Raw genomic sequence first — 12,894 nt, forward strand, 5'->3', positions numbered from 1 at the left:
TATTTACCAAAATACAATATATTGTGGGATTCCTCGCCATGTCAAAGCTTTTTTTTTGGACTACACAATTAATTGTAAAAAAATAATATAATTTTTTTTGATAAATTTAATATTATAAATACTTTTTTCGTCCACAAATTTTGTTAAAGTTTTGTAATAATAAAATATAGAGATGAAGAAACAAAATTTCAAAATTAATTTATTTTATAAAATTTATTTTAATTTTATTTGTTGATAAAAATAAGATATATTTTTAAAATAAATGTATTTTCAAAAAGTAATCTAATGACTCGCTCCTCTATATATATATATTTACACAACTATCACTCTATTAATTGAACTGATTTTATAATTAATAATTTATCATCTATAATAATATTAACTCAATTAAAAAAAAGTTTATCATGCTCTTACAATTAACTTTATTCTAAAAAATAAACGGTTTGAAAAAGTAAATCGATGCTATATATCGGTCAAAAGATAAGATATTTTATTTCACGCTAAAATAAAGGGTGCTTCGGGGCGCCAAGTCCTAACTGAAACGGGATAGGAATAAGCGGTGGCTGTACCGACCCCACCCAAACACTGAAAAATGTCTCGATCAATATCTCTCGGATGTTCACAAAGTACGAAATAAAATAAAATATTTCCTACTTCAATTTTCAATTTTAGCCTCCAACATAACGTTTATATTAAAAAACAAAAAACCATTACTTATATTTTATAATTTCTCACATACATATATTAGGATAACAGGGTGATAAAAAACCAAAAAAGTAAAGCTACTCGTTAGTTTTATTTTATATAATAAATAAAAATTAAAACCACTTGTCCAAAGGAAGATGCGTTTTTTTGTGAAGGCAAAGTAGCTTATGTCCTTTTCGGTTAGTGCTTCTATTCCATTCACCACCTTCCCTCACTCACCAAACTGTAGTTGAACGGCGTGAACAATACGGTTCAACGTTTCTCTTTCACTTTCTAATCTCCTTCGCATTCTTCGTAGCTTCCATTTCCTAGGGTTTTTGCAACCATGGGAACTGCTTCGCGGCAGTTCAAGATTATGCTCAGAAAGAACTGGCTCCTCAAAATTCGTCATCCTTTCGTTACTGCTGCTGAGGTTCTTCACTCTTCTATTTCCTTTCGTCTATCATCTTTTCCTAATTTCATCTTTCTCTTTTTCTCTGTACTTTTTTGTTTTACTCTGTTTATCTGCTCCGATCCTGTGTATAGTTGACCAATTCGGCGTCGTCCTTGTTCGTTTCTGATGATATACACTTTGTTTGCTTTTCCGTTTTTCTTTGTTTTTTTTCTTTCCAACTGTTGTTTTGTAGGGTTGATATCCGATTTTAGTAAGTTTCCATGATGGTTTTAGTTTTAACTGTTACTTTATTTCTTTTGTGGTACATGCATTATGCATAATGTATTTTTGGCAAGCTTTTAGTATATTTTAGGGTTTTGTGTGTGCGCGGGAATATGTTGGTTGATTCTCTTTCGATTGTATAATTGTAGAAATCCGTAAATGCTGAAATTCTGATCCTTATTATTGAACAGATTTTGCTCCCTGCGATTGTGTTGTTGCTATTAGCAGCCGTGAGAACAAGAGTGGATACACAGATTCATCCAGCTCAATCGTCAGTATTTCTTTCCATCATCAGCTATCTGTTTATTTTTGTGTTTGTTTTCTTGTTTTGGTCTGTCCTCAGTGCTGTGGTGTATGGAGAGTTAACCAAGACAGTTAAATGCAGGGGTTTTATTTTTTATATTTTTTAATAAAAAATTTGAAGTTGAATTCCACTTTGTGTACTCTTGTATTGTGACTTGACTTGAGAGTGTAGTGAATGTAGGTGGAATTGGCTTATTAGGGTAATTAGAAGGAAATGCGGTTTCTTTCTGAACTTCTTTTATGTTTAATATTTTGTGAGGATTAATGTGAATGTGGAAATGGAGCAGGCACATTCAAAAAGATATGTTTGTAGAAGTGGGGAAAGGCATATCCCCTAATTTCCCACAAGTTTTGGAGTCCTTATTGGATAAGAGAGAGTATTTAGCTTTTGCACCAGACACCAGTGAAACAAGGATGATGATAGATGTGCTGTCGATCAAATTTCCGATTTTGAAGGTACCTACTCGTTTGCAATTCATTGTATTTTAGTATGTGGTATTCTGGGCTTAATTTATCCCTGAAATGTTCGTGAAATATTGTTTTGCTTTGCTTACTTCAAATTCCTGAACTGGATTCACCAAGGACTTGAATGCGGCTTTTCATGTGGGTCCTGCATGCTTAAACCTCTTATGTGGCTGCTCTTTTCCTTTTGCACCCGACTTTGACTTCTTTACCACGTCTATTCATGTCTATTGTTCCATTTTCCCTGGTTGTTTGTAGGAGCAATAGACTGCTCAGTTTCCTTTCACTTGATTTTCTGGAATATAAAATTCAATGAATTTTCTGAAAGAGTTGTCATTGAATTTGAATCTATCTAATTTGGTTTCTATATGTAGCTTGTTAGTATTGTGTACCAAGATGAGTTGGAGTTGGAAACGTACATCCGGTCAGATGCTTATGGTACTTGCAATGACGTAAGGTAAACTTCATTTCTGGCTTGAAAGCTTTGTATATCTATCACCTACCGGAATAACAGGCTACTGGCATTATTCAATGGCTGTCGGGAAAATAAAAGTAATCTTGTTACCTGAATATTTTAGAGTTCCGGGATATTGAGAATTAAGTTTCCTTGCATATTATTTAATACTTTGTTAGTAGCCTGGGGGTCCACCTTTTCTATTCTCCCCAATTGTGGATTCTTTCTTTATCTCTAAGTAAACTTATATTTCCATAAATTTGATAGTTGTATTTGACACAGTGGCAACATTTGATCTGATATATTTGATGTTGCCCAGTGGAAAAATACTTCGAATGCAGTGTTGTCTATGGCGGAGAGCCAAAATCCCGCCATAACGGTCGCTTTGCGTGCCATTATAGAGGACTATGGAAGAAAGACCTGCAATGTCGGCCGATACTTACCATGCGGCGAGTCCAAAAACCGCCATGTATATCCGCCATAGCGCCGCCATGGCATAAATTATAACACTCTTTGATTGTATAAAAATAGAAATTATTCATACAATCATATAATTCTAAATAGTTCTAACAACGTCTTCACATGAATCTTTGTCATCTATTGTCAGCTCAATATGAAAATTGTTTGTTGTGTATTTGATTGATATTTGTAACTTTGTGAGATGCAGAAATATGGACTGTTTTTCTGTTTGTTTTTATTTATTTCCTCATACCTGTGTAGGAATTGTTCAAATCCTAAAATTAAAGGGGCAGTTGTATTTTATGAACAAGGTCCTCAGTCATTTGATTATAGTATACGCCTCAATCATACATGGGCTTTCTCCGGTTTTCCGGACGTTACAACAATAATGGATACAAATGGCCCTTTTCTCAATGACTTGGAACTTGGTGTTAGTGCTATACCAACAATGCAATACAGCTTCAGTGGGTTTTTGACAGTATGGCTGCTTCTTTCTCATTCTCATAATATCTTATTCATTGTTGTCTTTCTTCTCCTTTATTTATTATCTCTAGTAACTATATGATGAAAATAATCCACAACTAGTAGTATATTGCAGTGATTGGTTGTGGCTGTGTATTTTATTGTTGAAATGTATGTCAAATTATATTTTTTGTCTACTTGAATTCAACATGGGTCTTAAGAATTGTGGTTAGGCCTAACTCACCCCTACAAACCGGCTTGTAAGGTGAGGGGAGGAAACTATTGATGTTTGTAGTGGTTGGACTAGTTAATCCAAGGTTCGAACACTTGAAGCTGTGGTTGGACTAGTTTGGGTTTATGCTGGCTCTAGTACACCAATTTGGAGTGTTGGCTTTGATCTTTCCTGGTTTAAGTTCCTACCTTGTAGGTTCTTCTTGTACTCGATCCTTTTTTTTAGTTCCACAGAAGACACCTACTTCTGTTCATATGTCAGTAATGGAGGATGAGAATAGGAATTAAGAATATATACAACTTAAGATCAAAGGGCACAAGCTTTCATATATTTCCCCTGAAAGCCTGAGGACAAATATAGATGAGCTTAGTTTCATGAATTTTAACGTCCCATGGAGACTTTAAATTGTTGACTATGCGGATGATGACATTTGTATCTACTTTTGTATATGAGGACATATTTGATTACATAAGGGTCTAGTTTGCCATATTGTGGACTATGGTCACGAGTAAAGGCTGTCGATGGAATTGATTACAAAATGATGGTTATTATTAGCAAAATAATGACACGATAATGTTTATTAATAAGAATGATTTCCCCATTATTGTAGAGTTGTAGTTATGTAATTATTTTAGCATCTCCTTGGTATTTTGGCTGGGACATCCAATCATATGACTAACACGGCTGATACTCTTACAAATGATACAAGATATTCATATTAGAAAGAGAGAAAGTAAAGTAGAGTGAGAGAGAGAAAGTTTGTTATGAACTGAACTCTGAATTGAATGTTAGTTACAGTTCAGTTAGATCTTAACCTTTATAGCAAATCTTAACTGTGCTGATTTAGCAAAGTTAGTTACGGTAAACTATAGTAAACTATTCTAACAGATAAACTACTGCTATATTACTCTAATAGCTTCCTCTCAAGATGAGGGTCATCCTTGTGTAAGTAAGGACTTGTCACGAACCTGCAATTTGTCCTTTAACTGCAAAAATTTGAGAGGGGAGAGAGGTTTTGTAAGAAGGTCAGCATATTGATCAAATGCAGGAATGTGCTACACAACAAGAGTCTTGTTCAGGACTTTTTCTCTTAGGAAGAAAATGTCCATTTCCATATGTTTGGTCTTGGCATGGAGGACAGGATTGTGGGATAAGGCAATTGTGCTGAGATTATCACAGAACATCACAGGAGTGGAGAAAAAGGGACTTTTAGCTAAGCCAAGAGTGATTGAATCCAAAGTACTTCAGAGGCTGAGTTTGCAATACTTCTATCCTCAGTACTTTGATCTTGCAACCAATGTTTGTTTTCCGGACCACCAAGAAACAAGATTAGAGCCAAGAAAAATGTAGGAGCCTGAGGTGGATTTTCTGTCATCGGGATCAACCCCCCAATCGGCATCAGAGAATCCTTTAATGGAGAGAGGAATATGTGTGGGGGCAAGCTGAAGGAGAACGCCATGATGCAGAGTACCTTTAAGGTACCTAAATATCCTCTTGACAACAATCCAATGGGTGTCAAGAGGCTGGGAAAGAAATTGTCAGGCTTTATTTACTGCATAGCTAATTTCTGGCCTTGTAATTGTAGCATACTGCAATGCACCAACTATTGGTCTGTAGAAGGTAGGTTCAGACATCAAATCAGTGCCATGTTTGGAGAGCTTTAGGTTGGAGATCATAGGAGTGGGAACTCCTTTTGCCTCTGATAGATTAACTTTGGAGAGAAGATCCTTGATGTACTTGGTTTGGGAGAGAAATAAAGACCCATTTTTGAGGTGAGATACTTTAATGCCCAAGAAATATTCAAGATTCCCAAGTTGCTTGAGTGAAAAATGAGAGTTAAGTTTGGTGACCAAAGCCTGAATTTGAGTGGTAGAGTTTCCTGTAATGATAATATCATCTACATAAACTAACATGTAGGTAGTAGATGATTGATGTGATTAGGGTGAAGAGGGAAGGATCACACTTGCTAGACACAAATCCAAACCCTTTTAGAGCAAAAGTTAACCTTTCAAACCAGGCCCTAGGGGCCTGTTTTAAGCCATATAGTTCTTTATGTAGTTTACACACTAAGGAGGAGTCAACATTTTCTAACCCTGGAGGCTGCTGCATGTAGACCTCTTCCTCTAAGATGCCATTTAGAAAGACATTGTTAACATCAAGTTGAATGAGCTGCCAGCCTTTTGAAATGGCAATGGTTAAAATTATTCTGACAGTGACTGGCTTAACCACATGGGAGAATGTCTCAGTGAAGTCAAAGCCTTGTTGTTGATGGAATCCCTTGGCAACTAACCTGGCTTTGTACTTATTCGCAGTCCCATCAGGGTATTGTTTTACTCTGAAGACCCATTTGCACCCAATAGCATGTCTGTTGGGTGGGAGAGAAGTGATGGTCTAGGTCTGATTTCTGAGCAATGCAGAATATTCCTCATTCATTGTTGCCAGCCATTTAGGATCTTTTATAGCCACTTTGTAAGAAAAGGCTCAAGTTCTGTGAGGAGAAGAGTGGGATGCAGTCTAGGTTGAACAATCCCACCTTTTCTTCTAGTTTTCATGGGGTGAGCGTTTTGTGGATGAAGAAAGGGAAGATTGGGAGGTTCAGGAGTTGTAGGTGATGATGATGATGAGGAAGAAGAGTCTGAAGGGGCTACAGACTGAGATAGTGCAGGCACAAAGTCAGAGGTAGAAGAGATAAATTGGTTAGATGAGAAACTAGCAGCTGGGTAGAAATAGGTGAAGTTGAGGGAAATAATGGAGAACTTTGTGAGTGGTCAGAAGTAGATGCAGTAGAAATGGAAGAAGTGTTTATATGAGGAGTATTTATAGGTGAAGTTGAGGGAAATAATGGAGAACTTTGTGAGTGGTCAGAAGTAGATGCAGTAGAAGTGGAAGAGGTGTTTATAGGAGGAGTATTTGAGGAAGGAGAAGGAGAGAAAGACAAAGGTGGGTGTGAGATGGTTGGGAGTAAGGGAAAAGGAGATGAAACAGTTGTATTTTGGGGGGAAGTAGGAAGTTCAGTAGGAAATAGGTGAGGAAAGGGAAAGTTAGACTCATTAAAGATAACATCCTTGGAGATGTAGAGTCTCCCATTGGAAGCAAGGCACTTATAACCTTTGTGGCTTGAAGAGTACCCTAGGTATATACACTCTTGAGAGTGAAAATTGAATTTATAAGGGGAGTAAGGTATGAGGTGAGGGTAGTAGGCACACCCAAAGGCCTTAAGAAATTTGTAGTCAGGAATAAGTTGGTACAAAAGGAAGTAGGGAGACTGCATGTTTAGCAAAGGTGTAGGCATCCTGTTTATTAAGTAGGAAGCAATCAGGCAGGCAAGATCTCAAAATTTCAAGGGAAGGTTGGCTTGAGCTAACAACGTTAGACCTGTTTCAACCACATGCCTGTGTTTTCTCTCCATAAAACCATTTTGGTGATGTGTGTGAGGGTAGGCTAGCCTATGGGCAATACCGTTTATGTGTAATAGAGATTTGAGAGATTGGAACTCTCCTCTGCCATTTGTTTGAATAACCTTGATTTTAGTGGAGAATTGAACCTCAACTGCTGTGATAAAATGTGTGAGAGTGACTAGCACATCAGACTTGAACTTGAGAGGAAATACCCAAGTGTATTTAGAACAAGCATCAACATAAGTCAATAGGTATTTATATCCATACGAGGAAAGTACAGGGGCAGGACCCCATACATCAACAAATAAGAGATCGAAGGGCTTAGTGTAGAAGTACAATATCAACAAGAAGGTATTTTTGTTACCGAACACAAATAGGCAAACACAAATATGCTCAAGATCTGATTAAGCTCGCTGGTCTTGCCAATGCAACTACGGTTGACAACCCCATGGAAGTCTGTGAAAAATCGACAGGATGAAGGTGAACTTTTAAAAGACCCAACTATTTATACAAAAATTTTGGGAAGTTTTATCTACCTAACCATTACACGACCAAGCATCTCTTTTGCTGTCCACACAATAAGCAAATTCATGCAATCTGCTTGACACTTGCATCTTTCAGTAGTACACCGAATTATTAGATACTTCATCGCTCCTCCAATTGTGGTCTATTCTTCCTTTTTGGCGCATCTCCACAACTCCAAGCCTACAAAGATGTTGATTGGGCTGGATGTCCAAGGAAATATACTACTAGCTGGTGTATGTTTTAGGCAATGCACCAATCTCATGGAAGTCTCCAAATCATTCTGAATAAAATATTGCGCCATGTCTACAACATGCTCTGGGATTATTTGATAGCAGGGTCTTCTTTCGAAGATCGGTATTTCACAAACACAGCCAATTCCACTGCATGCTGACAATACTAGTGCCATACATATTGCAACAAATCATGTTTACCACGAATGAACAAAACACATGAAAGTGACCGTCCATCAGGGAAGCCTACGACCGTAGAGTTATCACTCTATCTCATGTCTCCACATCTGTTCAAATTGCCGACATATTCACCAACCAAATATGTTCAAATTGCCGACATATTCACCAACCAAATCTTTGACATGTTAGCGTCATAATTTCCTTGTCAGTAAATTGATGCTAATAGATTCACCAAATTAATTTGAAGGGGGATGTCAATGGAATTGATTACAAAATAATATTTATTATTAGCAGAATAATGACAAGATAGTGTTTATTATTACAAATGAATTTCTTGTTATTGTAGATTTGTAATTATGTAATTATTTTAGCATCTCCTTAATTATGAAAATAGATTGTATACATTATATATAAAAGAATAATACAACAGAAAGACACAATTTTATGATACAGCTGTCTATAAAGAAAGGCAACACAACAAAAATGTGACGGAGGAGATTACTCATGGTGATATAGGGACAAACAAAGAGAAATAAGTCATGAATTGCACTATTGGATGGACCGGCGAGGGCCTGCTGCCATCTAGTTGGGTGGTTCATTAGTGGGAAGAATTTATTTCCCTAGAACAAATAACCTAGGGCTCTGATACCATATTAGAGAGTTATAGGAATTGTTGGAGTTTCCGCCTTAATTGTGGTCCGCCCTTAGTCGCCTTAATTGCGGCACGTTGGTTTGCCTTCATTGCAGTCCCCAATACCTTCATTGTGTTGGGTTTAAAGGGGTGGATTCAGTCCCTCATTGCTTAGAGATATGGCTTGTGTTATGTTTATAAGTAAGGACAATCCTCACTTTACAAGTCGGTTTTATAGGGATGAGTTAGACCCAAAACAAAATTTGAGATGGTATCAGAGCCTATCCTAGATCATTGTTGGGCTTTCCCCATCGCCCACCCTTTGGCCCCATTGAGGCTCAAGCGTGAGGGTGTGTGTTGAAATTTCTGTCTTAATTGCGATCCGCCATTAGTCGCCTTAATTGCAGCACTTTGATTTGCCTTCATTGCAGTCCCAAAACCTTCATTGTGTTGGGTTTGAGGGGTTGGATTTAGTCTGACATTGCTTAGAAATATGGCTTGTGTTGTAGGGATGAGTCAGACCCAACCTAAATTCTAAGAGAAACGATGAATTGTATTATTTCAGAAGAGTACTCCTTTTATAGGAGCGATACATCAAGTCAACTCCTCAAATCAAGGTGTGATATTTGTAAAATAGAATAAATTGATATCAATAATAATAAAGGCTAAAGTATTTCAAAAATAAAAGTCAAAACCCGCAAAGGTAACTTTTGTAATTTGATATGTAATAACAGTTAAAAATGTGTGGCAGTGGAACCATTACAATTGGCCTATATGTTTGATAGCTCATGCGTTAAAAATAACGTTCACACAAGGGTTCTTCTCTTTTAATTTGACCCGACATAGAATTATGGTCAGATTTGAGGATAAAATGTGAACCCCTTCCCCTATGATTGTCTGATAGCAGTTAATGCATTGATTGGTGGGGTTATGCCTATTAAGCCGTTCTTAAAGATGAAGATACAATGCTTGGTATAAAACCATGACAATGTGGAAGTTAATTGGCTAATACAATCCTAGTGACCCGTGGTGGTTTTTAAATTCCATAGAATGTCAGTGGTGGTGTTGGCTATGGAAATGGAAATTGAAATTGGGTGTTTATAACTCTGAAATTTTGAGTTAGGCCTAACTCAATCTTACAAACCGACTTGTAAAGTGAAGATTGTCCTCACTTATAAACACATGTTCAGTTTCATCAATGTGGGATTCTTGACACATCCCTGTCACGCCATAATTGGACATATGAAGCATGATCCGAGTGGCCTGATAGCGGTGCCTTAACTCCACGTGACCTAACAAATCGTGGATAGACTCGGATGCCATATTAGAATTTGAGTTGAGCATAACTCAACATTAGAAAACTGGCTTGTAATCTGATGATTGCCAAAATTTTATAAACATTACATAAGTCATGTCTCTGGGCAATGTGAGACTAAATCCATTCCTTCACCTCCAACTAAATGAAGGTGTGAGGCTGCAATGAAATCACCCTAAATGCTGCAATTAGGCGGCTAGTGGAGGACCGCAATGAAAGAGGAATTTCCATCACACTTTCTCATGCTTGAGCCCTAATGAGCCTGAAGCATGGACGGCGTAGAAAACTCAATAACAAATCTAATATAGACTCTGATACCATCTTAGAATTTAGATTAAGTCTAACTTAATCATGTAAAACCGACTTGTAAGGTGAAGACTGCTCTATTTATAAACAGATGTCCTGGTCGTATCTCATGAGTGTGGGGCTCTTAAGACACCCTTCTCACGCCAAAGATTGGATATTTGAAAAGTAACCCGAGTGTCATAATAGTGGTAACTTGATAGCAGGCAGCCAAACATATATTGGATACTCTCCTATCATATTATAATTTGAGTTGAGCCTAACTTAATTTTAAAAAACAAGCTTGTATCGTGAGGGCTGTCCAAGTTAGCTTTATGAATACTACATATGCCATACCTTTAGGCAATGTTGGACTAAATATATCCATTTACACCCAACATAGTGAGGTGTTGAAGGCTGCAATGAAGAGAACCCTAATGCCACAATTAGGCGGCTAGGGGCGGACCGTAATAAAGGTGAAATTTCCAACAATATAATGATTGGATTGGAATATCACATTCCTGTCACTATATATGGTGGTATATGATCTTGGCAAAGGATTGGTGAAAAGTATGAGGTTAGTTCTTGAGATTCACAATATGGTGCAACTCAGTTTGGATAGATATAATGCTTTTAGGCTGGCATATCAAAATCATTATGTCAAGACACGATATGGAGCTATTGTGTTATGGCCGGGGTTTCAATGCTTGTGTATTCATGAGTTCTGTCATGCCTTAATCTTGTGTATTCACATAAGATTAATATCTCTTACAGATGCAAGAAGGAAAATAGAAACCATTTCTAACTTTGAGGACAAGGTTGTTTATAAGAGGGTGACATTAATAGGACAATTAGGCATATTCTAGAAGAAAGAGAGTAGGGTCAAGGGAGAATTAGTTAATGAGCTAGAATATGGTTATCACATTTGTATGGAAGAGAATCTTAGTGAGTCAGCCTTTATATGAGACAACACGAGGAGTGAGGGAATCATTAAGAATTATTGTTAATGAGTTGGTTAGGAGAGTTTTTCTCTGGTTTAGAGCATAGTGCTTTGATTAGGAGTCTCTGACTTTAGAACTTTCTATTTTCTGTTTGTAAGCCTTTGTGCTCATCATTTTCAGGGAGTGATATGAAGCTTCTTCACTTGGAGTTCTATTATATACTCCTTCCGGCCTTATTTATAAGCAAAAATCTTCTAAATTTTTTGGCCTTAAATATAAGCAAATTTCAACAAACCTATGTGCATTTAATGCCTTTATTTCAAAATTTGCATTAATTACTTAATTTTGTTAGTGGATGACAATTTAATTGAGGGTATACTTGTAATTGTGTTATCTCTCTTACATGAAATCCAGAAAATTAAATACACTTAACTATTTTTCTTAATAAGTGTGAAATTTATCTTTTTTGCTTATAAATTAAGCCGGAGTAGTACTTTTTAACATATTTTCTTTTCTCTGGGATCCTTCCCTCTCTTCTAATTGGAATCTTCATCACTTCTATTTGTGTACTCATGCATTAATATTTTCTGGTTTTGCAGCTCCAACAAATGGTTGATTCGTTTATATTATTTATAGCTCAACAGCCTGAATTAAACTCAAATGCTGAAACTGTAAAGCTCCCTCTTCTAGGATATAATGACACTGATTTCTCCCTAAAAGTTCCATGGACTCAGTTTAACCCTACTAACATACGAATAGCTCCATTTCCCACTCGAGAGTACACTGATGACCAATTCCAGGCAATAGTAAAGAAAGTCATGGGAATATTGTATGTTTGTCTTTGAAACTTTATGCAGTGATATTAAGATTATATCTTTGATAAGCTTTATTGTTTAACAAGAACTTGTATGTGCAGGTATTTATTGGGGTTTCTCTATCCAGTTTCTCGCCTGATAAGTTATTCTGTGTTTGAGAAGGTTTGATTATCTTATGTTTGGTATTGTATGATTTTCTCTTCATTATTTATTTCATTTTTTTCTTCCTATTTTTATGAACATTATTTTTTAATATTATAGGGATATAGAAAGCCATCCTCTCTTGTCGAGCTTGTGTCTCAATTTATCAATGTAACATTTCAGGAACAAAAGATCAAAGAAGGACTCTATATGATGGGCTTAAAAGATGGCATATTTCATCTCTCTTGGTTTATCACATATGCTTTGCAGGTAACTCTTGCTATTCAATCTGCTACAGGTTTTTACTTTTATACACACTTCATCAGGATTATTAAGTAGGAAAGCCCAAGAGGCTTTTTGAGAATATTAACTCGAGGCCTATATTACCCTAAATAAGAATATTTCATTAGGACATTATTTAATATGACTTCTCTATGTCTGTTTTTCTGTGATTTGGCTTTTCTTTCTTAAATGCACAATGTTTCTTTTAATTTCTACATTTACGACAATATTGTAATCTCGTGTTGAATTTCTCGTTTTATTTTTTTGTTAGTAACTGGCCCTTGGTTTTCTTTATGGTACTTTTCTCTGCAAAGCGATTGTGATTTCCCCTTCTAAGCTAAATTTAGTTCTTAATATCTTTGTCATTTTACTTGTTTTATGAGGATTTCCTCTTTCTTTTTTCTTTCTACTTATTTTTTCTG

General features: G+C 36.4%; 1 protein-coding gene across 1 annotated transcript in view; it reads left to right on the forward strand.

The window, feature by feature from the left end:
• The first annotated feature begins 764 nt into the window (after positions 1-764).
• Positions 765-12,894, forward strand: part of LOC127126339 (ABC transporter A family member 1) — a 42,840-nt gene continuing 30,710 nt past the window's right edge. The window contains exons 1-9 of the mRNA XM_051055250.1: positions 765-884; positions 1,004-1,117; positions 1,552-1,631; positions 1,951-2,119; positions 2,500-2,582; positions 3,300-3,516; positions 11,834-12,063; positions 12,151-12,211; positions 12,374-12,460. Of these exons, the coding sequence (XP_050911207.1) occupies positions 873-884; positions 1,004-1,117; positions 1,552-1,631; positions 1,951-2,119; positions 2,500-2,582; positions 3,300-3,516; positions 11,834-12,063; positions 12,151-12,211; positions 12,374-12,460 (1,053 nt within the window). The 5' untranslated portion in view covers positions 765-872. The remainder of the gene's footprint in view (positions 885-1,003; positions 1,118-1,551; positions 1,632-1,950; positions 2,120-2,499; positions 2,583-3,299; positions 3,517-11,833; positions 12,064-12,150; positions 12,212-12,373; positions 12,461-12,894) is intronic.

The sequence above is a fragment of the Lathyrus oleraceus genome, chromosome 3, assembly GCF_024323335.1.
Source record: "Lathyrus oleraceus cultivar Zhongwan6 chromosome 3, CAAS_Psat_ZW6_1.0, whole genome shotgun sequence".
Classification (NCBI taxonomy): Eukaryota; Viridiplantae; Streptophyta; class Magnoliopsida; order Fabales; family Fabaceae; genus Lathyrus; species Lathyrus oleraceus.